Source organism: Oncorhynchus keta, chromosome 37 (assembly GCF_023373465.1).
Source record: "Oncorhynchus keta strain PuntledgeMale-10-30-2019 chromosome 37, Oket_V2, whole genome shotgun sequence".
Lineage (NCBI taxonomy): Eukaryota > Metazoa > Chordata > Actinopteri > Salmoniformes > Salmonidae > Oncorhynchus > Oncorhynchus keta.
Genome location: NC_068457.1, coordinates 6,958,378 through 6,983,891, shown reverse-complemented (window position 1 = coordinate 6,983,891; position 25,514 = coordinate 6,958,378). Strand labels below are relative to the sequence as shown.

General features: G+C 42.2%; 1 protein-coding gene across 1 annotated transcript; it reads left to right on the top strand.

Moving 5' to 3' along the window:
- n6amt1 (N-6 adenine-specific DNA methyltransferase 1) lies at window positions 1-25,514 on the top strand. Its single transcript, XM_052498982.1, has 7 exons — window positions 1-174; window positions 17,467-17,660; window positions 18,008-18,094; window positions 18,277-18,367; window positions 20,068-20,151; window positions 20,237-20,378; window positions 20,749-25,514. The coding sequence occupies exons 1-7, from the start codon at window positions 16-18 to the stop codon at window positions 20,856-20,858; spliced, it is 867 nt and encodes a 288-aa protein (XP_052354942.1). The 5' UTR covers window positions 1-15; the 3' UTR covers window positions 20,859-25,514.

The window sequence follows — 25,514 nt, the reverse complement described above, 5'->3', positions numbered from 1 at the left end:
AGGGAGACTGAGCCCATGGAGGTGGGCACGACGCACCTCACCCAGAGGAATGTCAACGCCGCCGTCAACAGGGTCTCTGCTCCTACTGCGGGGAGTCGGACAATCCCAGGGACACCTGTCCCAGAAGGAGAACCAGGAAGCAACAGGCAGAGGAGCGCTCCTGCACCTTCCCAGGTAGGCGTGGAAGTTCCTTGCTCCTCTCTGTCCACCCAGTCTGTCCTCCTCCCTGTGACCTTCCCTGACTATCCTGGCCCACCACTGAGTCCTGACCCAGTGGACTCAGATGCTGCAGCCAATTTCCTAGACCGGTCAGTGGCCTTATCATTATGCATTCCTCTAGCCCCTTTACAACTCCCTATCCCAGTCCTTGCCCTAGCCAACCGTCCCCTAGGAACAGGACTGGTGCGCCAGACCACGATTCTCATTTTCCTCACAGTTACTCACAACCACCATGAACACATCCCTTTCCTCATCTTAGACTCTCCTGCACACCACGTAGTTCTAGGTTTCCTCTGGCTACAGTTGCATAACCCCAGTATATTATGGACAGAGAGGATGTTGTTGGGTTGGTTTTGACGCAGGATTGTCAGGGGAGGTGTCTCTGTGTCAGATCGGTGCCACCTCCGTGGAAAGTCCGGAGCAGGCCACCCATATCCCCATCCCGGAAGAGTACCGGCACCTACAGGTGGATTTTTCAGGCAGACTCGTGCCACGTGCTTGCCCCCTCATCGCCTTCTCATCGACCTACTGTCTGGTTCTATCCTCCTGCGGGGCACATCTACCTTCTCTCATGCAGAGATCTAAGCCAAGGAGGCCTACGTCCAGGGGGCGCTGGCCCAGAGATTAATCCGTCCGTCCACCTCTCCAGCCGCCTCCAGCTTCTTTTTCATGAAGAAGAGGAGGGTGGTCTCCGCCCCTGTATCGATTACCGGACACTGAATAAGGCTACTGTTAAATTCAGTTATCCCCTGCTTCTCATACCCACTGTGATCGAACAGATGCACAGTGCTAAGTACTTTCCTAATGATTGGTACCGAGAAGGTATGGAACACCGTCTCCAGCGTGTCGTCCTCCGGCAGAAGGCGCAGGCCAATCGTCACCTCGGTGTGGCTCCGGTATTTCACTCCGGTGACAGGGTCTGGCTTTCTAGGAAGGACTTGTCCCTCCACCTGCCCTGCCGGAAGCTGAGCCCGAAAAGCGGTGCTGGGTTCCTGTGCAGGATGTCCTGGATCGTTCTCTCATTCGGGACACCCACAGGCGGCGTCATGACCGACCGACTGGCCTGCACCGTGTCTCTGGGGTTGTCCCCAAGGTCGGGGGGACAACTGTCACTGTCTCACCAGCCTTCGCTTTGGCTCCCCCTCTTGTCCAGCTCAGTGTCAGGCCTTCAAGCTGCTGCCAAACCTACTGCTGGAAAATGCCCTTTACTCATCATCAACCCCGGACTTGTCTCGTCATCATTACACACACCTGGTTCCAATCCCCAATCTATCACTGTATATATACTCCCTCTGCCATTTGTCTTTGTCGGTCTTTGTAAATGTTACTTGTTTTCCTTAGAGTGATCTCTCCTACTATTTATTGAGTACTTTATGTTTTGCGCTTTGGGTTTGTCCTGTGCCTTTTTGTTTATGAATATATATACAGTGGGGCAAAAAAGTATTTAGTCAGCCACCAATTGTGCAAGTTCTCCCACTTAAAAAGATGAGAGAGGCCTGTAATTTTCATCATAGGTACACTTCAACTATGAAAGACAAAATTAGGGGAAAAAATCCAGAAAATCACATTGTAGGGTTTTTAATGAATTTATTTGCAAATTCTGATGGAAAATAAGTATTTGGTCAATAACAAAAGTTTATCTCAATACTTTGTTATATACCCATTGTTGGCAATGACAGAGGTCAAACGTTTTCTGTAAGTCTTCACAAGGTTTTCACACACCGTTGCTGGTATTTTGGCCCATTCCTCCATGCAGATCTCCTCTAGAGCAGTGATGTTTTGGGGCTGTTGCTGGGCAACACGGACTTTCAACTCCCTCCAAAGATTTTCTATGGGGTTAAGATCTGGAGACTGGCAAGGCCACTCCAGGACCTTGAAATGCTTCTTACGAAGCCACTCCTTCATTGCCCGGGCAGTGTGTTTGGGATCATTGTCATGCTGAAAGACCCAGCCACGTTTCATCTTAAATGCCCTTGCTGATGGAAGTAGGTTTTCACTCAAAATCTCACGATACATTGCCCCATTCATTCTTTCCTTTACACGGATCAGTCATCCTGGTCCCTTTGCAGAAAAACAGCCCCAAAGCATGATTTTTCCACCCCCATGCTTCACAGTAGGTATGGTGTTCTTTGGATGCAACTCAGCATTCTTTGTCCTCCAAACACGACGAGTTGAGTTAGTACCAAAAAATTTTATTTTGGTTTCATCTGACCATATGACATTCTCCCAATCTTCTTCTGGATCATCCAAATGCTCTCTAGCAAACTTCAGATGGGCCTGGATATGTACTGGCTTAAGCAGGGGGACACGTCTGGCACTGCAGGATTTGAGTCCCTGGCGGCTTAGTGTGTTACTGATGGTAGGCTTTGCTACTTTGGTCCCAGCTCTCTGCAGGTCATTCACTAGGTCCCCTGTGTGGTTCTGGGATTTTTGCTCACCGTTCTTGTGATCATTTTGACCCCACGGGGTGAGATCTTGCGTGGAGCCCCAGATCGAGGGAGATTATCAGTGGTCTTGTATGTCTTCCATTTCCTAAAAATTGCTCCCACAGTTGATTTTTTTGGGGATCTTGGCCATGTTCTGTTATAAACTCCACCCGGCACAGCCAGAAGAGGATTGGCCACCCCTCATATCCTGGTTCCTCTCTAGGTTTCTTCCTATGTTTTGGCCTTTCTAGGGAGTTTTCCTAGCCACCGTGCTTCTACACCTGCATTGCTTGCTGTTTGAGGTTTTAGGCTGGGTTTCTGTACAGCACTTTGAGATATCAGCTGATGTACGAAGTGCTATATAAATACATTTGATTTGATCTGATTTTTTTCAAACCAAGCTGCTTACCTATTGCAGATTCAGTCTTCCCAGCCTGGTGCAGGTCTACAATTTTGTTTGTGGTGTCCTTTGACAGCTCTTTGGTCTTGGCCATAGTGGAGTTTGGAGTGTAACTGTTTGAGGTTGTGGACAGGTGTCTTTTATACTGATAACAAGTTCAAACAGGTGCCATTAATACAGGTAATGAGTGGAGGACAGAGGAGCCTCTTAAAGAAGAAGTTGCAGGTCTGTGAGAGACAGAAATCTTGCTTGTTTGTAGGTGACCAAATACTTATTTTCCACCATAATTAGCAAATAAATTCATAAAAAATCCTACAATGTGATTTTCTGGATTTTTTTTCTCATTTTGTCTGTCATAGTTGAAGTGTACCTATGATGAGAATTACATGCCTGTCTCATCTTTTTAAGTGGGAGAACTTGCACAATTGGTGGCTGACTAAATCCTTTTTGCCCCACTGTATATATATTTTTCCTTTATATAACCAGGTAAACTAGTTGAGAACAAGTTCTCATTTACAACTGCGGCCTGGCCAAGAGAAAAAAGCAGTGCGACACAAAACAACAACACAGAGTTACACATGGAATAAACAAGCATCCAGTCAATAACACCAAAGAAACAAAAATAAAGTCTATATACAATGTGTGCAAGTGGCGTGAGGAGGTAAGGCAATAAATAGGCTGTGAAGTGAAGTAATTACAATTTGAGCAGATGGTGATGTGCAAGTAGAAATTCGGGTGTGCAAAAGAGCAGAAAAGTACATAAAAACAGTATGGGGATGAGGTAGGTATATTGGGTGGGCTATTTACAGATGCAGCGATCGGTTACCTGCTCAGATAGCTGATGTTTAAAGTTAGTGAGGGAAATATAAATCTCCAGCTTCAGCGATTTTTGCAATTCGTTTCAGTCATTGGCAGCAGAGAACTGGAAGGAAAGGCGGCCAAAGGAGGTGTTGGCTTTGGGGATGACCAGTGAGATATACCTGCTGGAGAGCGTGCTACGGGTGGGTGTTGCTTTATTGACCAGTGAGCTGAGATAAGGTGGAGCTTTACCTAGCATAGATTTATAGATGACCTGGAGCCAGTGGTCTGGCAACGAATATATATTTTGAGCACAACAGGGGTTGGGTTTCGTCCCGCTTTGTTCTATTGTGCTTAAATAAATGTAGTAGTTCTAAACCCTCGACTGCCTCCTGCCTACTCCTCTCTACACCAGTGACAACATCCCTTTTAGTGAGCATTTATCCAAGATAATCCATCCCCCTGACAGGTGTGGCATATCAAGTAGCTGATTAAAAATAATGTTCATTACACAGGCACACCTTACTGGGGACAATAGAAGACTATAATTTGCAGTTCTGTCACATAACACAATGCCAAGTCAAGTTGACGGAGCGTGCAGTTGGCATACTGACTTCAGGAATGTCCACCAGAGCTGTTTCCAGATAATTGAATGTTAATTTCTCTACTTCGTTTTAGAGAATTTGGCAATAGGTGCAAACGGCTTCACAACCACAATAATGCACCATTGAGCGAGCGGTTTGCTGATGTCAACGTTGTGAACAGACTGTAACTCAGTTGTACTGTAAAATCAATGAAATTGCTGCATGTTGTGTTTATATTTTTCTTCAGTATATATAGGGAAAATGGGAAACAGCAAAACACATTTTATAGAAAAGGTTTTATGCCTAGTTCCTCGTTTAGAGCACATGGTCCTGAGCTTCAGGCTGTTAGATTTGGGTGTCATTTTAGGCAAAACGTTTTTTTTTTAAATGGTCCGATCCCTAACAAGTTGAGGAGGCGGAACACACCTCAATTCAAACTGTTGTTAGAAAATCATTTGAAATTGACCATTTGAAACATAGCCTTTAGATAACTAGCAGGCAGCGTGCCTTGGTTTGAGGGCAGCATGGGTTAACTGTCTTGTTGCGTAACAATCACATTTTGGAACACTGAGTGTGTTCTGACATAACACGCATTAAAAAAAACTCATACTGGGGCAACCGTTAGAGATATTTGAAACTCAGGTGTGAAAAGGTAAAAAATAAGAATCATCTGTCCGAAGGATACAGACAGCTGAAGATGTATCCATAGATATGCAGAAAAATAGGCATGTTTTTACATGGAATTAAGCATACTGTACTGCTCTAGATTGCAGGAAAAAGCTGTTTTGGGTTTTTTGAAAAATACAGAATTCTCCAACCACCCCAAGCTATCCTCATTTACTTTGTGACTCCTCAGAATTTTGGGGTGCCCGACGCCCCTTATAATGACCATCGATTGATCCAATAAATCTTCAATATAAAACTACCATTTTACTCCTCTGTACCAAATGTTACAATACATCCTCAGTTACACTGTGGTGTTTCACTGAAGAAAATAAATCCTTTGAAATATTTTAATACTGGTTGGTTAACAATAGTCGCCCCATGAAATACAACTTGAGTCACGTGAGAAGAGTGGGTAACTGGGTAACTGAAAAGTGAGTAACTGAACATTATGCAGTCAGTCCGAACATGCTGCACTGTATTAGCCAACAACAAAGCTAGCGATAGCCTCTTGACGCTTTGGCTGAGGGATGAAGGAGAACAATACTGCCAGTTGCCTAAGCTGGGCTAATCCTCGCTCATAAAGTTGTCAGTCAGACTTCTGAGGGAGAGCTGGAGGGGAATCAAAGTCTCAAAGATCTGAGCATACAGAGTTGGTTTTGTACCCATTAGCTTTAGTGCTAGAGGGAGCACTGCATAGGCGGCTCCAGTTCTGTTGTCTTTAAAGTCAATTAAATTTCCCTAGCATTGCTGGCATGACGAAGCAAGGATTACAGCAGTTTGGCCAAATCGTGACACAGAAATGACAGAGAAATAACACAACATTATTTTCAACATAGCCAATGCATGTGAGGATAGGTGATATTTGATGCAATAATAAGCCTTTATTACTTGTACATCTTCTAACTAACTGAGATCCTCACAGCTGACCCATCCACTATAGGAGAGGGAGTTTGTGATGTGCTGTCATAGACACTGAATGCACACATGCATAAAGGGTCAGTATGGTATATGTCAGTCCTCGTCTCCCCTTTTCAGACATGCCTTCTATGGTCACTGATAAGGTATCTCCTATGCTATGTCAGTTTTAAAAACATTCGATTTTTGTACTGATACCAAATTCCCCCCTAATGATTCATCCATACCAGGCTATACTTAGATATAGTCTAACAGGAAATGTATGGAGTAAAAGTTAAAGACCAATTGGTTGTGATTTGTGCTATACTGTGTAAGCTCCCTTGACACTCACCTCTTGATTTATACTTGGTATGCACCTGTAGAGAGTTTGTACTGGGGAATTCAGTGATTATCAAAATACACCCAACGAAGCCAGTATTAATACCCAGAGAGAATTAGATCTTCAGGAATGATGAGCAAACACTAAATCGGTGCTCCGAGTTGTAGGGAGTTTTCTAAGATGTCTGCCCCCACACACACGTTCACCTTGTGATGGAACAGGAGGGTTGGCAGAAAGCCATGAGGTCAGATTTGAGTGTTATCCTGAGATAAAGTGGGATGAATCCTACATAGCTATGGTTCCTATCAAGAAGCTAGTTTCAACGTTGTTATTGAAGAGGCCCACCTTTCTAACATTGGATTCGGCAACGGATAATAACCAGTAAGGTTAATGACATTAAAATGAAACACTTGCAAAACATGCTGGGTATTATTCTAATAAGCTATGCCCCCAAACAAATAGAAATGTGGTCGGTCCGGAACAGATCCAAATCTGAAAGAATGAAAGACGTCTAGGCAACAGTGCAGTCGGAAAGTATTCAGAACCCTTGACGTTACAGCCTTTTTCTAAAATAGATTAAATTGTTTTTCCCCCCTCATTAATCTACACACAATACCTGATAATGGTAAAGCAAAAACAGGTTTGAAGTATTTCTTGCAAATGTTTTAAAAATGAAAAACAGAAATATTAAATTTACATAAGTATTTGGGATGGTGCCAGGTTTTGTCCAAATGTGACGCTTGGCATTCAGGCCAAAGAGTTCAATCTTGGTTTCCTCAGACCAGAGAATCTTATTTTTCATGGTATGAGAGTCCTTTAGGTGCCTTTTGGCAAACTCCAAGCAGGCTGTCATGTGCCTTTTACTGATAATATCACAACAACAACTTGATGGCAGTAGCTACCGTAGCTAAATAGCCGGTTAACCTCTAACTAGCCCGCAAGCTAGCTAGCAAAGTGAAAGGGATTGCAAACAGGTTAGCATAACTCTAGCCAAACATTTTGTTCCTAATAAGCTAGCCAGCTAGCATTTATGAAGCCAGCAAACACATTCCTCAAACACTAGGAACGTATTTCCTCCAATGTTTAAGGGAAAAAAAGATGCCTTTCGCTCCCAAAACACACGTTTTCTGGAGACTTGTGGGCAGAGTGCTGATGATGCAGCCCACTGTATGTGAAATCAGCACACAATGTGTCACTGACCACCTCCTGAAGTGGCCAGCCAGATCTGAACAAAATCCGACCACATTTCGACTTTTGTGTATCTAGACCTGTCTTTTCAATGCAATCTTTGTACTGTAATAGAAGAAGTTGAATGTAAGTGTCAAGTGCAGACACAGCGATGGATGTTTATGATTGGTTCTGAACCAATTATAGACGTCTATGTTTAAGCTAAATCAAGGTCAGTTCGGACCAAATCTGAACATCTGCAGTATGTTTGGGCCAAATACAGTTGAAGTCGGAAGTTTACATACACATAGGTTGGAGTCATTAAAACTCATTTTTCAACCACTCCACACATTTCTTGTTAACAAACTATAGTTTTGTAAAGTCGGTTAGGACATCTACTTTATGCATGACAAAATTAATTTTTACAACAATTGTTTACTGACAGATTATTTCACTATTTTATTTCGTAATTCACTGTATCACAATTCCAGTGGGTCAGAAGTTTACATACACTAAGATGACTGTGCCTTTAAACAGCTTGGGAAATTCCAGAAAATGATGTCATGGCTTTAGTAGTTTCTGAAAGGCTAATTGACATAATTTGAGTCCATTGGAGGTGTACCTGTGGATGTATTTCAAGACCTACCTTCAAACTCAGTGCCTCTTTGCTTGACATCATGGGAACATCTAAAGAAATCAGCCAAGACCTCTGAACAAAAAATTGTAGACCACAAGTTTGGTTCATCCTTGGGAGCACTTTCCAAACACCTGAAGGTACCACATTCATCTGTACAAACAATAGTATGCAAGTATAAACACCATGGGACCACGTAGCCGTCATACAGCTCAGGAAGGAGATGCGTTCTGTCTCCTAAAGATGAACGTACTTTGGTTCAAAAAAGTGCAAATCAATCCCAGAACAACAGCAAATGACCTTGTGAGATGCTGGAGGAAACAGGTACAAACACATCTACATCCACAGTAAAACGAGTCCTATATCGATGTAGCGGTCTTTACCACAGGAGAACCAAGAAATGAAGAGCGACACCACGGCTCTTTTTGTCTTTTATGTCGATCTGCAAATGTATTGTGAAAAGACAGGACAGGAACACATCAGTTTCCAATGCACCATCTGAAAAGTTGTTCGTTCTCTCTCAGGGTTTTCTCGGACTCACACAATCACATTCATACATAAAGCCATTAATGTATAGTATAAAATAATAACCAGTCCTTAATACAAAGAATGTATAATCTTAATTACTAGACAATAGAACCATACCTAGAATAGTATTATGAAAAGACAGGACAGGAGCATGAAGAAAGGTAAAACTCATATCCTGTCTCACATCCCCAACATATTCCTAGGTGCTTTCAGTGTTGACAGGACCAAAATACAACAACATTAATCTCGGGATGTTTTATTTATTTCACATTATGGACTTCTACAAAAGGAGTAATCTGCAACACATCCCTTTCTCTCAGTGTTTTCTCGGACTGAGGAGAATGGGAGCTACGGGTAGTACCAGGGTGTTAGTAGGTGACGCAAGCACCCAGATGAAATAAAATACATTTAAACAAAACCTGAAGAGGTTAACATCATTCAGCTACTGTAGCTGCCTACCTAACGTCAACAGGCAGCACCAGTAGCGCAGCAATTAAAAATAGACACTAAAAGTAAAGTTCCTGGCAATCATAGCGATCTGACGACCCACTTCTGTCTGAACTTGGAATATTTCTCTTCGCGGGTTTGGTCCACTGACCTCTTGATTGTTCTGTGTTGTGTACTATTCTAATAATTTGAGGTTTGATGGAATAACCTTTTTACTCTCCTATATCGACATAACCTGAAAGGCCGCTCAGCAAGGAAGAAGCCACTGCTACAAAACCGCCATAAAAAAGCAAGACTACAGTTTGCAACTGCAATGGGGACAAAGATTGTACTTTTGGGAGAAATGTCCTCTGGTCTGATGACAGAAAATTAGAACTGTTTGGCCATAATAACCATCGTTATGTTTGGAGGAAAAAGGGGGACGCTTACAAGCCGAAGAACACCATCCCAACCATGAAGCACGGGGGTTTGGCAGCATCATGTTGTGGGGCTGCTTTGCTGCAAGAGGGACTGGTGCACTTCACAAAATAGATGGCATCATGAGGATGGAAATTTATGTGGCTATATTGAAGCAAAATCTCAAGACATCAGTCAGGAAGTTAAAGCTTGGTCGCAAATGGGTCTTCCAAATGGACAATAACCCCAAGCATACTTCCAAAGTTGTGGCAAAATGGCTTAAGGACAACAAAGTCAAGGAATTGGAGTGGCCATCACAAAGCCCTGACCTCAATCCCATAGAAAATTTGTGGGCAGAACTGAAAAAACGTGTGCGAGCAAGGAGGCTTACAAACCTGACTCAGTTACACCAGCTCTATCAGGAGGAATGGGCCACAATTCACCCAACTTATTGTGGGAAGCTTGTGGAAGGCTACCTGAAACGTTTGACCCAAGGTAAACAATTTAAAGGCAATGCTACCAAATACTAATTGAGTGTATGTTAACTTCTGACCCACTGGGAAAGCTGAATTAAATCATCCTCACTACTATTATTTTGACATTTCACATTCTTAAAATAAAGTGGTGGCTAAATTGTGGCTAAGGCGTATGTAAACTTACAACTTCAACTGTACAGTTCGAACCGGACGTCATTGGATGTATAAGATTGGTTCAGATTTGGTTTGGACTGGAACAAAAATCTATGTCAGTGGATTTTGAAATCAAGGCCAGTCCGGACCATACCAAAAACAAAAACAAAATATGGAACTAAAATGATGGCAAATGCTTATTGGGTAAGCACTACTTGTCCTCTTCCAATCCTTGCAAAACAGAGAAGAGCGAAAAAAAGTAAACACAATCTTGTTTTTCTTTGTTCACACACACACACAATCCATTTCTGGGTCAGTCTGTGTTCGTTTGTTATAAAGATCCATGCTGCCCTCCAGTGGCAATGGATGCTAAAATAACACTTTTTGAGGAAGTTCAAGAAACACCATCCTCAGACATTCACTACATATTTAGTTGCCCATAAAGGCATGGCAGATTAAAATATTGTGTATATAGAGTCTTCATATTGTGGAAAATGCTTACTTCCTAACTTTGCATTCTGAACCATTAAGTCTCCCAAGTCTGCGCGTGTTCTGAGGCATTTGAACGTGTTAACCCTCTTAAGGCTGCCGGCCCAAACGGCATCCCGAAACGCATCCTCTGAGGAAGCGCAGACCAGCTGGCTGGTGTGTTTATGGACATATTCAATCTCTCCTTCTCCCAGTCTGCTGTCCCCACATGCTTCAAGATGGCCACCATTGTCCCTGTTCCCAAGAATGCAAAGGTAACAGAACTAAATGAAGATGGACCCGTAGCACTCACTTCTGTCATCATGAAGTGCTTTGAGAAACTAGTCAAGAATCCTATCACCTCCACCTTACCTGTCACCCTAGATCCACTCCAATATGCTTACCTCCCCAATAGGTCCACAGATGATTCAATCGTCATCACACTGCCCTATCTCATCTGGACAAAAGGAATACCTATATAAGAATGCTGTTCATTGACGATAGCTAAGCATTCAACACCATAGTACCCTCCAAGCTCATCATTAAGCTCAAGGCCCAAGGTCTGAATTAGAGATCGACTGATTATGATTTTTTTCAACGCCGATACCGATACCGATTATTGGAGGACCAAAAAAAAAGGGAGATACCGATTAATCAGACGATTTTTGTACATTTATTTGTAATCGTGATAATTACAACAATACTGAATGAACACTTATTTTAACTAAACATAATATATCAATAAAATCAATTTAGCCTCAAATAAATAATGACATGTTAACATGTTCAATTTGGTTTAAATAATGCAAAAACAAAGTGTTGGAGAAGAAAGTAAAAGTGCAATATGTGCCATGTAAGAAAGCTAATGTTTAAGTTCCTTGCTCAGAACATGAGAACATATGAAAGCTGGTGGTTCCTTTTAATTAACATGAGTCTTCAATTTTCCCAGGTAAGACGTTTTAGGTTGTAGTTATTATAGGAATTATAGGACTATTCTCTCTATACCATTTGTATTTCATTAACCTTTAACTATTGGATGTTCTTATATTCACTTTAGTATTGCCAGTGTAACAGTATAGCTTCCGTCACTCTCCTCGCTCCTCGCTCCTCCCTGGGCTCGAACCAGGAACACAACAACAGCCACCCTCGAAGCAGCGTTACCCATGCAGAGCAAGGGGAACAACCACTCCAAGTAACTAGCCCTTTCACATCGGTTACACAGGCCTCATCTCGGGAGTTGATAGGCTTGAAGTCATAAACAGCGCAATGCTTGACGCACAACGAAGAGCTGCTGGCAAAACACAGGAACGTGCTGCTTGAATGAATGCTTATGAGCCTGCTGCTGCCTACCACCGCTCAGTCAGATACCTGTATGCTTGTATGCTTGTATGCTCAATCAGATTATATGCAACGCAGGACACGCTAGATAAACTAGTACTATCATCAACCATGTGTAGTTAACCAGTTATTATGATTGATTTATGGATTGTTTTTGTAAGATAAGTTTAATGCTAGCTAGCAACTTACCTTGGCTTACTGCATTAGCGTAACAGGCAGTAACAGGAGTGCAACGAGAGGCAGGTGGTTATAGCGTTGGACTAGTTAACTGTAAGGTTGCAAGATTGGATCCCCTGAGCTGACACAGTGAAAATCCGTCGTCCTGCCCCTGAACGAGGCAGTTAACCCAGCGTTCCTAGGCCGTCATTGAAAATAATAATGTGTTCTTAACTGACTTGCCTAGTTAAATAAAGATTAAATAAAGGTGTAAAAAAAATAATAATAATAAAATAAAAATACCCAAAATACTGATTTCCGATTGTTATGAAAACTTGAAATCGGCCATTCCGATTAATCGGTCAAACTCTAGTCTGAACCCTGCCCTGTGCAATTGGGTCCTGGACTTCTTGACGGGTCGTGCCCATGTGGTGAAGGTAGGAAACACCTCCACTTCACTGATCATCAACACTGGGGCCACACAAGGGTGCATGCTCAGCCCCCTCCTGTACTTCCTGTTCACCCATGACTCCGTGGCCATGCACGCCTCCAACTCAATCGTCAAGTTTGCAGACGACACCACAGTAGTAGGCTTGACTACCAACAATGATGAGACAGCCTACAGGGAGGAGGTGAGTGTGGTGTCAGGAAAATAACCTCTCACTCATGATCAACAAAACAAAGGAGATGATCGTGGACTTCAGGAAACAGCAGAGGGAGCACCACCCCCCCCCCAATCCACATCGACGGGACACCAATGGAGAAGGTGGAAAGTTCCTCAGCGTACACATCACCGACAAAGTGAAATGGTCAACCCACACAGACAGAGTGGTGAAGAAGGCTTGTCACCTAAAACCCTCACAAACTTTTATATATGCACAATTGAGAGCATCCTGTCAGGCTGTATCACCGCCTTGTACAGCAACTGCCTTGTACAGCAACTGCACCGCCAACAACCGCAGGGCTCTCCAGTGGGTGGTGCGGTCTGCACAACGCATCACCGGGGGCAAACGACCTGCCCCCCAGGACACCTACAGCACTCGATGTCACAGGAAGGCCAAAAAGATCATCAAGGGTAACAACCACCCAAGCCACTGCCTGTTTACCCCGCTATCATCCAGAAATCAAGGTCAGTACAGGTGCATCAAAGCTGAGACTGAGAGAATGAAAAACAGCTTCTATTTCAAGGACTGTTAAATGCCATCACTAGCAGAGAGAGGCTGCAGCCTACATACAGACTTGAAATCATTGGTGACTTTAATAAATGGAACACTAGTCACTTTAATATTGTTTACATATCTTGCATTACTCATCTCATTTGTATGTACTGTATTCTGTACTATCTACTGTATCTCAGTCTATTCCACTCTGACATTGCTCGGTCATATATTTATATATTCAGAATTCCATTCCTTTACTTAGATTTGTGTGTATTAGGTATTTGTTGTGAAATTGTTAGATATTACCTGTTAGATATTGTTGCACTGTCAGAACTAGAAGCACAAGCATTTCGCTACACCCGGAATAACATCTGCTTAACACGTGTATGTGACAAATAAGATTGGATTTGATTTGAATACATGACTAAGTGAAAATGTATCTTAAGTGAAAGTTAGGTTTTGCCATGTAGAGAGTAACATCCCCATTGATATCAATATATGACTAAGTAAAAATGCTTCTTATTGGAAGTTATAATTCCTTGACTCAGTGGAAATGTAGCTTTCGTGAAAGTTAGGATTCCCCTTGTAGAGAGTAACATCCTGCCTGAAGGTATGGGGAGGCAGCAACAGGAGGGTTACGCAAATCCAGGTAAGAGTTACAGGCAGTTTCCAGGAGGTCAGAGGTCACAGATAGGGAGGGCCATGGGCATAGGTTGAGCAGGATTAGTGACACGACCAGGTGGGCTCAACTCAAGCCAGGCACATTATCACTTTTCATTGAACAGCTCATGGTACACAGAAATGTATGAAAAGGGCCTATAGAGCCACCCAATCCTAACACTAGCGCCCTCGTGGCCACATCTGAGAAGAACATCTGAGCATAGGCCTGCAGTCTGTTATTCGTGTTCGGCCCATCTATGCCATGCCTTCAACACGCAGCCTCCATTTGGTGTGTTTTGGGCCCCTATTAATCCATGGCTCTCTTTGAGATTAAAAACAAGTTTGATTTATCACTCACCACTTGCAAAAATTACATGTTTTTACAGCCCTGTTTTTATTGGTCCCCGTTGTGTCTGTAATTCAGAGGGAAGGAGATCGTTAACGAGTTAAACAGCACATTTAATGTTCTGAGGCAATATGGCTGAGTGTTCTAGCTCTATATACTAGCTCTGGTCCAGGGTGTTACCGTTGAAAAGGCTCAGCATCAGCAAGCCACACTTGCTGATAGACATCCGGACGGACTTGATTTAGCCCAAACATAGACGTCTATAATTGGTTCAGATTTGGTCCAGACTGAACCAAATCTGAACCAGTCATAGACATCTATGTTTCACAGCACAGTACAGTAGAGCAGAGCAGAGTGCAGTACATTACAGTATACAGTACAGTAAAGTAGAGTATATTAAAGTACAGTACAGTAAAGAAAAGTAACCCACTTCACTCTAATGTACCCTACTCTACTGAACTAAACTGTACTGTAGTCTACTGTATTAAACTCTACTGTCCTGTACTGTGCTCTACTGTACCATAATGTGATGTCAAAACTTATGAAACATAGACTAGACATCCATGATTAGTTCAGATTTAGATCTGATCCCCACTGACCAAATTTGTCCTTGTTTGTGGGGAGGAGCTTATCAGAATAATTTCCACCATTGACATCAGGTGCATTTATATTTGCAAGTGTTTGGTTTTTACATGTACTTTTTGGTTATTCAGCAGACGTAACTTACCGTCAGTGCATTCAAACTCGGGTAGATCAACAACAGCATATCACAGCCATAGAAAGAAAACAAAAAGATGTAACCGTTACTGAGAATTATATTGTAGTTGAAGTGGTCTGTTGCTTTATTCTATAAACTGGCTTACTTTGAACATCATTGTGGCCTGTTTCAAAGCTTTTGAAAAGGTTAATATAAGTACATGTGACAGATGGGAGCAATAATAAATATCCGTGTTCAATCTTCAGTTTCCTCCTTCCTATAAGAGGCTTGAAAAAGTATTATTGTGACTTAATGTCGACACATATGTGCAGTTAAAATGTGTCTATAGATGTATTTTCAAAGTCTGTAAATGACATATTTTCAACTTCTGGAAATGCACCTGATGTCAATGTCTGGAAAAGACGTCTAAAAGACATATTTTCAATGTAATTTTGCTTACTGGGATAGGCCTATTTCATTCATATAGAAAGGGGAATGCTTGGAAGTAGTCTCTTTTCAGAATTTTCTGGTTCACTGATTCACCGGTTCACTCTGTCCCAAATGTCACCCTATTCCCTTTAGTGCACTACTTTTGAGCAGGGCCTACTGTATGAGTAGAATAGGGTGTCATGTGGTATGCAGCAGCAGGACACAGTGTTAACAAGGATGATCCCACAACCCGCCTGGTGCCTTCATGTCTGGTTATGGCGTGTAAACCCAACACTCTGGATGCATTAATATTACCAGTCTTTTTGGTTGTTAACCAACCCACATAAAACATAATGGCCATATGACACGCAGACTTGATATATACACGCAGACTTGAGGCTTCTGCTGATGTCCATCAGTACTGTTAGTTGACTCATTCTAATCTTACACTTCACTTATTTTAAAAAATCTCCCATCAACCCAGTCTCTCATTAATGATGCACTATATGTACAAATTAGCACAACGTTTTTATGTACTAATAACACAGACTCTTGGCGCATCGAACTCCAATGCCACGACCATTCTGAATCTCCCATCATTATTGTTGCAACGGTGTGCTAATCAGAACTACAATTCCCACAATGCACTGCACCAACCGGAACCAGGAAAAACATCTACTTAGTTACACGTGCGCCTCTTCATCGGCTTCAAACAAACGTATCATACCAAAAGCTTCAGGTAAATGTAACTTGCAATAAACATTTGATCTAACATTGTCACTTAGTGTCGGTAAATTTGGCATGTACATGCATTACATAGTGATAATGCAATATCTTTGAAACGCATTCTCGCAACCTAGCTAGCTAACGGGTAATTAAGCTCTCATCATCAAATTAGTCTACACCGACTAATGCTGCGTTCAAAACAACTATGAAATCTCCGACTTCCGAGCGTTCAAGACAACTGGGAAATCGGAAAAAAACGAGAGACAAGTGGGGAAAACCTTTTGAACGGCCGACTTTCCGACCTGAAGATTACTGAGTCATAATTGTATATCGTATTTTTCCGAGTTGTCTTGAACGCACCAATACCATCGGTATAGACATGTTTTAAATAATTTAACCAAGACATACCCCAACTTGTTTCCAATGGGAATAAATGAGTCAGTGGGCTGAACTGGAGTAGGCTCCTATAGGCGCATTTTTCCGTTAGAGAACACCTACTATGTGAAGTGCATGTGTGCAATAACACAATTCGCCTTTGCGCTCCTTTTAAATAACGCGATTTTAAAACGTTTACAAAGGTATAACGTTTACAAAACTTAGTCCACTCTGTTCATAGCATATTTTAGTTTTGGGGACAGAACTGTATTGAGATCAAATGTTTAATCGATGGTAGTGAGTGGAAACGCCAAGCGGTGAAATATGTCGTCTCATTGTTCTATTTGTGGTATAGAGCTCACCAGCTTGTAGTCCTAATTACTTCTGGGTTCTTCATCCCTATGGGAAAAATGTAATTAAATTGTTGCGTGTTGTTTATATTTTTGTTCAGTGTAGGTTATGCCCCACAGCTACTTAAATAGGTCTATGAACCACAGCATCGTGCTTTGCAGTTTATGAAATTGAAAGTTGTTTATGAGTGTATAATGGTCATCAGGCATCGTAAATGGCACCCAGAAAATGTACTTTTCTTAGCCTAATCCTTTTGTTGTTCCACACTTTCACATGGCTGCAGGCGTTTGGTGCAGTTAAAAACACTGCTTGTTAAAATGTCGAACATATGTGAAAATACTGTTGTGACTTTTTAACAGCTTCATGAAATTTTACAAACTTCTGTTGAACCCAGTCATTGGTGTGTTCCCTAAAAAACATTTATGCCAATGGCCAGTGGTCTCAGAATTATGGCCACCAAAGGCGCTGTTTGGGTTCATTTAGTGCAGTTGTTATTTATTCCTATGACCGTCCAATAACACCTTGACCTCTACCCATTGTCTGAAGTCTATCCTGTCTAGAGTTCCAGCACTTTGTATCAACCTTAGGATGACAAGCACTTACCTAATAGTTTTGTGTCCATCTCTGTACAGCTTCTAGTCGAGCACATCGCTGCCCCCTGCCTGACATCCTGTGTGTGTAAGTCAGTGGGCCAGATGTCCTTTCCCACCCCGTTGTACTCCCATGCGGGCCGCGGGCCTTTCACTGACGTGTACGAGCCAGCCGAGGACTCCTTCCTCTTGATAGATGCCCTTGAGCAGGATGCTGACAGACTGAAGAAAATGAGGTGAGCAGCTTGTCACAATACCTGGGTTGTGTTCATTATTGCTTACATAGCAAAACATTTTGCAACAAAAACGAGAGTTTCTTATTGGACAGGTAGTTCAGGTAGTCCCGTCCCGTTTTGATCCGTTTGGTATCTAGTGAAAATGACCCGTGGTTGTGTTCATTAGGCACCAAACAGAAGAAAACAGACTGAAAAGAGAGGAGCTCTCTGGACTGGTCCAATAAGAATTTTTGCTTTCTGTTGCCAAACTTCTTTAAAGGTTTTCTGTTGTGTGCCCTAATGAACACCACCCTGATACCTGCTACTGGTCAACAATACAGTTACTGACCTTTGACCCTCTTCTCCAGCCCCTCTGTGTGTCTAGAGGTGGGCAGTGGCTCTGGGGTGGTGTCCGCCTTTCTGGCATCCGTGATCGGACCTACAGCTCTATACCTGTGAGTAGGGGTGTGTGTGAGAGAGAGACTGACTGTCTGTGTTTGTTAGGATGTGCTTTAGTAACATGCCTATATCTGTGTTTAGGACGTTTTGTAAAAATAACTGTCTAGAGGGCTTGTGACTCGTATGTGTGTTTTAACGGATGTGTTTGACTTGTTGTGTGTGTGTGTGTCCTCCCCAGTTGTACCGACGTGAACCCCGAAGCAGCCCAATGCACTCTGGAGACGTCTCGCTGTAACGCCGTTAGTCTGCAGCCTATCATCACTGACTTGGTGAGACACACACACGAGGGATGTGCATCTTTCTCTTTCAAGATTTTTCGACACGTTGCTAGATACAGGAATGATATGTTTTGGTTTGAAGCGATTTGGTTTGAATCCATTCACCCTAACAATGGGAGTCGTTGTCCTCAAAGCGGCATGGCGGGCTGTCTAGCTCCCGCCTATCCTTTCTTTGGATTGGTGGATGCATCTCCTTATTGTAATCAGTTTTTGAATATTCGATGAGGGTTGTTGAAGTCAACCATCTGTATTCAATGGAGAGAGAGATGCTATGAATTCATGTCATGAATATGCATAGCCATCTTCAGACAACTCCGATATAAAGTGTTCTAAAAAGTATTCTTTCTCAAAGTTTCCAGGATTTCACGCGACCTACTTATTATCAATACATTCGTAACAACTTAAGCATTGCGAAACTTCGATTCGATCAAAATAAGCCATATATTTTTGGGTTGACCAAATATGACACTCATTGACCCCCATACAAAAACTCTGTGCATGGTGGGTGAAACAACGAAAAAACACCACCTGCTGGAGGGAGACAGATTTTCCACTGAGTTGGACCTCTTCATCTATGATGTCGGTGCCTGAGCTGAGCCATAAGGGAAACTGGACATCTACCACCCCACATGTCAGACATAGGGGGGGCAAGGTTAGCTTTTTCTGTTTTTGTTTCAACTGCTAGGGAAGGGAAGACAATGTTCCTACAAGTCAGACTCAATCTCACGGGCACAGACATGACTCTAGTCATTTAACCACAGTGACCACATATTCCTTAATGGGGCAGGTGGAAATTAGTCTCATCTGTGATGTTTTGGTTTAAAGACTCGGGTCACAAAAAATGCAATGAAATTAAACAATATACCACATTACTTCTTACTAGTAAAACATTTGTTTTTTAGAAACATTACAAAGCAGGCTCATCAGTGTAATTTGTCTGCAAATTTGTACTTTATTTTGGTTGGTAAAAAAAAATCTGAGAGTGACTGTCACAGTTGCTGATGGACCAACATGTATATTTTAGGCCCTGAGCCTACTGCTGCTGACGATGTTGAGTCTCATAGCAAAGGGTCTGAATACTTATGAAACTAAGGTATGTTACAAATTAGCAAAAATGTCTAAACCTGTTTTTCCCTTTGTCATTATGGGGTATTGTGTGTAGATTGATGAAAACATATTTTATTTCATCCATTTTTGAATAATGTTGTAATGTAACAAAATGTGGCAAAGGGAAAGTGGTCTGGACTGTACACTGATTGTTAAAAGCAAAACTATCTATAAACTATTGCTGATGGTGGACCTGAACAATGAAAAGAAGTAGCACACAATGTTCAGTTTGAATAGGCTTCTCTTATTGCCTGTTGTTCGCCATGCAAAAATGACTTGAGGATCAATAACTGTTCCCACAGTTACATGCTTTGTTCCACACTGAAGGAGAGGACAAGAGGTGTTTTCAGGAGGTAAAAATAAAGTAATATGAGCAAAGAAACGAGTTAACCTGCGATTCATACCGCTTGAATCGATATTCTGACCGATGCATGCTACATTTGGAACAGTTTGGGGTCCCGCAGACCGATGCACTCTCAATCTTAAACATTTGATCCAGGCACACACGGGTCTGATGAGAAAGACCCACACACTTCCTCTCCATTCGTTTACCCCAACTTTACATCTGTCCTTCTCCGTTTTAGGTGGACTCTCTCTTGCCAAGGTTGTGTGGAAAAGTGGACGTTCTTTTATTCAACCCTCCTTATGTCGTCACACCATCAGAAGAGGTAGAAAACTAAACTAGTGTTTGGTTGTTCTCCATACCACAGTGACGGAATTGTGTTTTATGGTGTGCATGTAATTTTTTGTCAGGTGGGTAGCCATGGCATCGAGGCAGCCTGGGCTGGTGGGAGGTGGGGCCGAGAGGTGATGGACAGGTTCTTCCCGCTGCTTCCAAAGCTACTGTCCAATCAGGGGTTGTTTTACCTGGTCACTGTGGCAGAGAACAATCCAGGTGAGCCTCCCACTTCCATTCTCTTTTGACTTCTTGGTTTATATTTACTCAGTCTACATTGATAAATTACATACGGCCTGATGTTATTTGGCACTGATGCATTTTTTACTATCTTTGTGAAAAGAGCAGTCTACCCTGTATAGCTTGTTTAGGTCCAGGGTTAGAATACCACTCCTTGGAATGTTTTGCCATTTGTGCAGAATGAGTGAGCGACACTGACTGAAGTATGTAGGTGGGATCATTAACATTTAATTACCACAACCCTGGTCTTTGCAACAACAAAAAAGACAGTTCCTCCCTGATTCAGTTCATTTCCTTCCATTTGATACCTAATGAACACTACCCTACTGTAACCTCTTTCTTCCACCAGAGGAGATCACCATTCTGCTGAGGAAGTTTGGTCTGCAAGGAGCGCCTTGTCTGTCAAGACGAACTGGGCCAGAGAGCCTGTCTGTTCTGCGCTTCCACAGAACAACGTGATCCTCCCTGTCCCACAGAGGAGACCATGAACCTGCTGCTCCGACCACAGCGGTTTCAGCTTCATCTCAACAACCATGAGTGATCACCTGAACTTTAACATAAATTGAGCGAAAGCCACTGTGGGTTCATGGGAGCATTGGTCAAATAAGTGACCATGTCTCAAGACTTTAACCCAATGCACTATACAAAGGCTAACAGGTTGTCCATGCTAATGAGTGTTCAAGTCTCCTTGAACTGGTTTGTATTGGGAGAGGATCCAGTCAGTGTCAGTATTGAAGACATGTTGTATAGGTAGAATTGACATGCAGACTAGACCGGGCACACGCATGTTGATTTTATTCATCCACACCAGACCCCATAAGGAGACGCAGGTTAAAAATATCTAAACGAACTCTGAACCAACTATATTAATTTGGGGACAGGTCGAAACATTCATGGACATTTAGCTACCATGCTATTGCTAGCTGATTTGTCTGGGATGAAATTAAACATTGGGTTGTTATTTTACCTGAAAAGCACACGGCCCTTTTTCCCCCCTGGATCTCAGTAGAATTCTGACCCATTGAGTCACACACAATTGTGTGTTCTCTACACTATTAATCCAGATAAAAGGGGAAACCTAGTTAGTTAAGTAATCTCTCCTCCTTCAGTCTTCTGTGGACTTTATATGGTGGTTGGCCACCAACTTTAAGGTGCATTACCACCACCGACTGGAGTGTGGAGCTCAGTTCAGCTTTCACTCACCCACATGGGTATATGCTCCTAAAAACCAATGAGATGGAAGAGGCGGGACTTGCAGCGCGTCACGTGTCAAAAATAGTTATTATAGTTATTTTAGCACCTAGCTGCGCAGACACTTGTGGAACAGTTTGGATGAAATGATTGATTAACGTGTACATTTATTTTGGAACGCAAGCGGTGTGGTCAGCAAGTGACTGACCCAAAGATTGTCTTTGGACTCATTTCTACTTACGGCTCGATTCAATCCATGACGCTTAAGATCTGCGATATACCGCAGTTCAAATGTAGAGATAATTTCCGATTGAGGCAACATGCAGCGTTTACTGTGAGTGGATTCAGTCCCGCGTACATGGGAACATTGCCTTTAAATTTCATATTCAGCGCTGCGGATTGAAACAAGCCTTTAGTTTATTGCAACATTGTGGTTTCCACAATCCTACCTGGGATGCCAACTGCAGTTTTAAAGGTATAATTTGGTATTTTCTGCTTTTTTGGATGGAGGGGAGACGGGTGAATGAGTTCTGCTGAAATAGCAATGGATTCAAACACATGCTGCAACGGAGCCAGCAGTTTAGACCAAAGATTGTTCACTCAGGCTGCTTACCATTCGGAGAAAAGTGTTCCCGTCCACTTAAGTGTGGCTCTCCCATAGACAATGCAGTAGCATCTGGATCTGGTCTGCTTAATTTCACTTCAATTTAAAAAAAAAGTGGGGTGTCTTGCTTCCTCTTTCTTCAGTCTCTGGTTAAGACTGCTACGCCACCTTAGGCCACTCCAACTGCAGTTTTGTGGATATGAAAGTAAAAAGTTGTTTAAAATAGATGTGAACAACTCAGTTTATGGCAGGGTTTATAGTGAATGCGATCTCTACGAACGTTGGAGTAATTGCCTTTAGTCGACAGTAACATTGAAGGTTACCTTTATTTTGATAAAGGGCACCAACAACATTCAAACGTGGCCTAGGCACTGGGATAGGGAATAGTCCACAGTGGCAACAGGGGGGGGCACCAATGTCAATGCTGCACATTATTAAAGCTGCTCAGTCAATTAGAACGTGATTAGATGTAATTCGTTTGGAAGGTTGGAAAACAAAAAGGTCGCAACCAGGAGTTGAACTGGGGACCTTGCGGGTTGCGTGTAATGAGTTTTCAAACTAGTTTTCATTGGGAAGGTGTATAAAGCAAAACGCAGAATCCTACTCCACGTGCTCGTTGAACATCTCACTCCAAAATCATAGGCATTAATATGGAGATGCCCCCCCCCTTTGCTGCTATAACAGCCTCCACTCTTCTGGGAAGGATTTCCACTAGATGTTGGAACATTGCTGCAGTCTCATTTAGCCACGAGCATTAGTGAGGTCGGGCACTGATGTTGGGCAATTAGGCCTGAACCGCAGTCGGTGTTCCAATTCATCCCTAAGGTGTTCGATGGCTTTGAGGTCAGGGCTCTGTGCAAGCCAGTCAAGTTCTTCCACACCGATCTTGACAAATCATTTCATACCAGTCATCCAACAGATTCCCATTCAGAGCGACACACAGAAGCATCCAGGGTCAATGCCTTGCTCAAGGGCACATTGACAGATCTACCAGCAGGCCAAAAAACTTTAACCTGAACGAACCCTCCACAGTTCCCCAATAGCTGACCCTCAACCATTCAAGACCGCCCCCTCCCCAAGAAGAAAAATAAAATGAATTCCATTCCCCCAAGAACCCCCCCCAATGCATCAACCATCATGAACTAGAGAAAAAAGGAAAAGACAGGAGAAAACAGCAAAACAAACATATACATTATAAACAAAGGACATCAAGGACAACGAAAATCATAACAGCAATGCTAACTATATGTTTGTGTGCATGTCTGGCACTATTACATGTGTGTGTTTATTTGAATGAGTGCACGGACTCAGCCTCAGGCAAACCGGCATTAGCTGTAAAAACACTGCCCCTCAGTGTCAGTAAAATGTACTTTTATGTTTAGACTTTAAAAAAAAAAACATTTATCTCCCATACAGCAACTCCACTCCCACTTGCCTCCAATTCCACATTCCAACCCATCCCATTGATCTCTGCTGGCCACCCACATCTTTCAACTATTCTGTTAGATTGAAATTGTACATTAAACATATCTAATTGAATAGAATCCACAGATTGCGAGTTGAAGATAAATATTGTTACTAAGAGTATTAGTAATTGACTGACCCTGTCTCTCCAGATCTAACAGTACTATTTCTAGGGTCAATTTTAGATCAATGCTATGCATTTTCTGCTATTTCTGGACCGAAGACCAGAAACAGGCTACCTGAGGGCAATACCAAAATAGTCTATTGATTCTGTATCCTCAAAACAAAATCTGCAGAGCGTCGATGATTTTATGCCACAAGAACTCTATATAATAATTTTTGCTGAAAAGCACAAAGTCTTGAATCTTGCGTTGTTTTAGATATCAACTCATATGCCCTGCACCATGGAATCAGTACATCACAAATCTCTTTCCAACTATTTGGCAGTTGTCAGCATCCTGGTCCTCAAATGAAACATATACTTTCCTATTTATGCTATTTTTATTCCTCTGCCAGATCCTTTATATTGGGCAGACAGACCAGTTCCCTACCTCCTCCCGCTGCCACCTGCCACCATTTTTGGGGTAATGCTGTAATCAATTGGTTATAGTCTTGGATTGAGCAGACCTTCCCATACAATTCTGATAACTCCACCATTCCAATTTACATGATCATTTAAGAACAAAATACCCCTTTCAACCATCTTTCCCATAAATACAGGTATTTTATCAACCAGCACATTTGAGTTCAGCCATAATATTTGTTCCATCTTTTAAGTGGGATGAAATTGAAGTCAGCTCTGCAATGCTTGTTTGAAAAAAAGTATAATTTTCAATTAATTGAAGATGAGACATGGCAATAAGGCCATTTTTAAACAATGGATGAGCTTTTCTTAGTAATCTACTTGAACCATTTAGGGTACAAATAAAACCTTGAATGAGTGAAGCTTTTAGAGGTTTAGTGCTTTTATGTTTAAATCTTCTCAACCCATCCAATTCATATTCATTATATGGATTCTGGTTTAGCATCCCAGATAAAGCAACATTTTTGCCGCATGTGATTTGAAAAACGAACCATCAGAAGTAGGCAGCGCCATAAGTGAGTAAACTGGGATATGACTAAGGATGTTAATCTGGGAAATTTTTCCATAGACAGGTATTTACCTCTTCATGGTTGTAGGATGTCATCTAATTTTACAAGTTTCCTATTAAAATTCATCGTGGGGAGCTTATTTATATTTTTTGTGATATGAATACTGGGTATGTCTACTTCACCATCAGCCCATTTTATATGTAAACTGCAGGGTAATGTAAAAGTTGTATTTTTTAAAAGATCCAATACGTAATATTGTACCCATCATAATTAGGTTTTAGTCTAGAGTACAGAAATGTTATCTAGATCTTCAATGAGACATGTTATATCTGGAGTACTTCTCCTGTCCTATTCGGTGTCCTGTGTGAATTTAAGTGTTCTCTCTCTAATTCTCTGTTTTGGAGGACCTGAGCCCTAGGACCATGCCTCAGGACTACCTGACATGACTCCTTGCTGTCCCCAGTCCACCTGGCCGTGCTGCTGCTCCAGTTTCAACTGTTCTGCCTTATTATTGGACCATGCTGGTCATTTATGAACATTTGAACATCTTGGCCATGTTCTGTTAATCTCCACCCCGCACAGCCAGAAGAGGACTGGCCAGCCCACATAGCCTGGTTCCTCGCCTTTCTAGAGAGTTTCCTAGCCACCGTGCTTCTACACCTGCATTGCTTGCTGTTTGTTTTTTTTTGCTGGGTTTCTGTACAGCACTTTGAGATATCAGCTGATGTACGAAGGGCTATATAAATAAATGTGATTTGACTCTA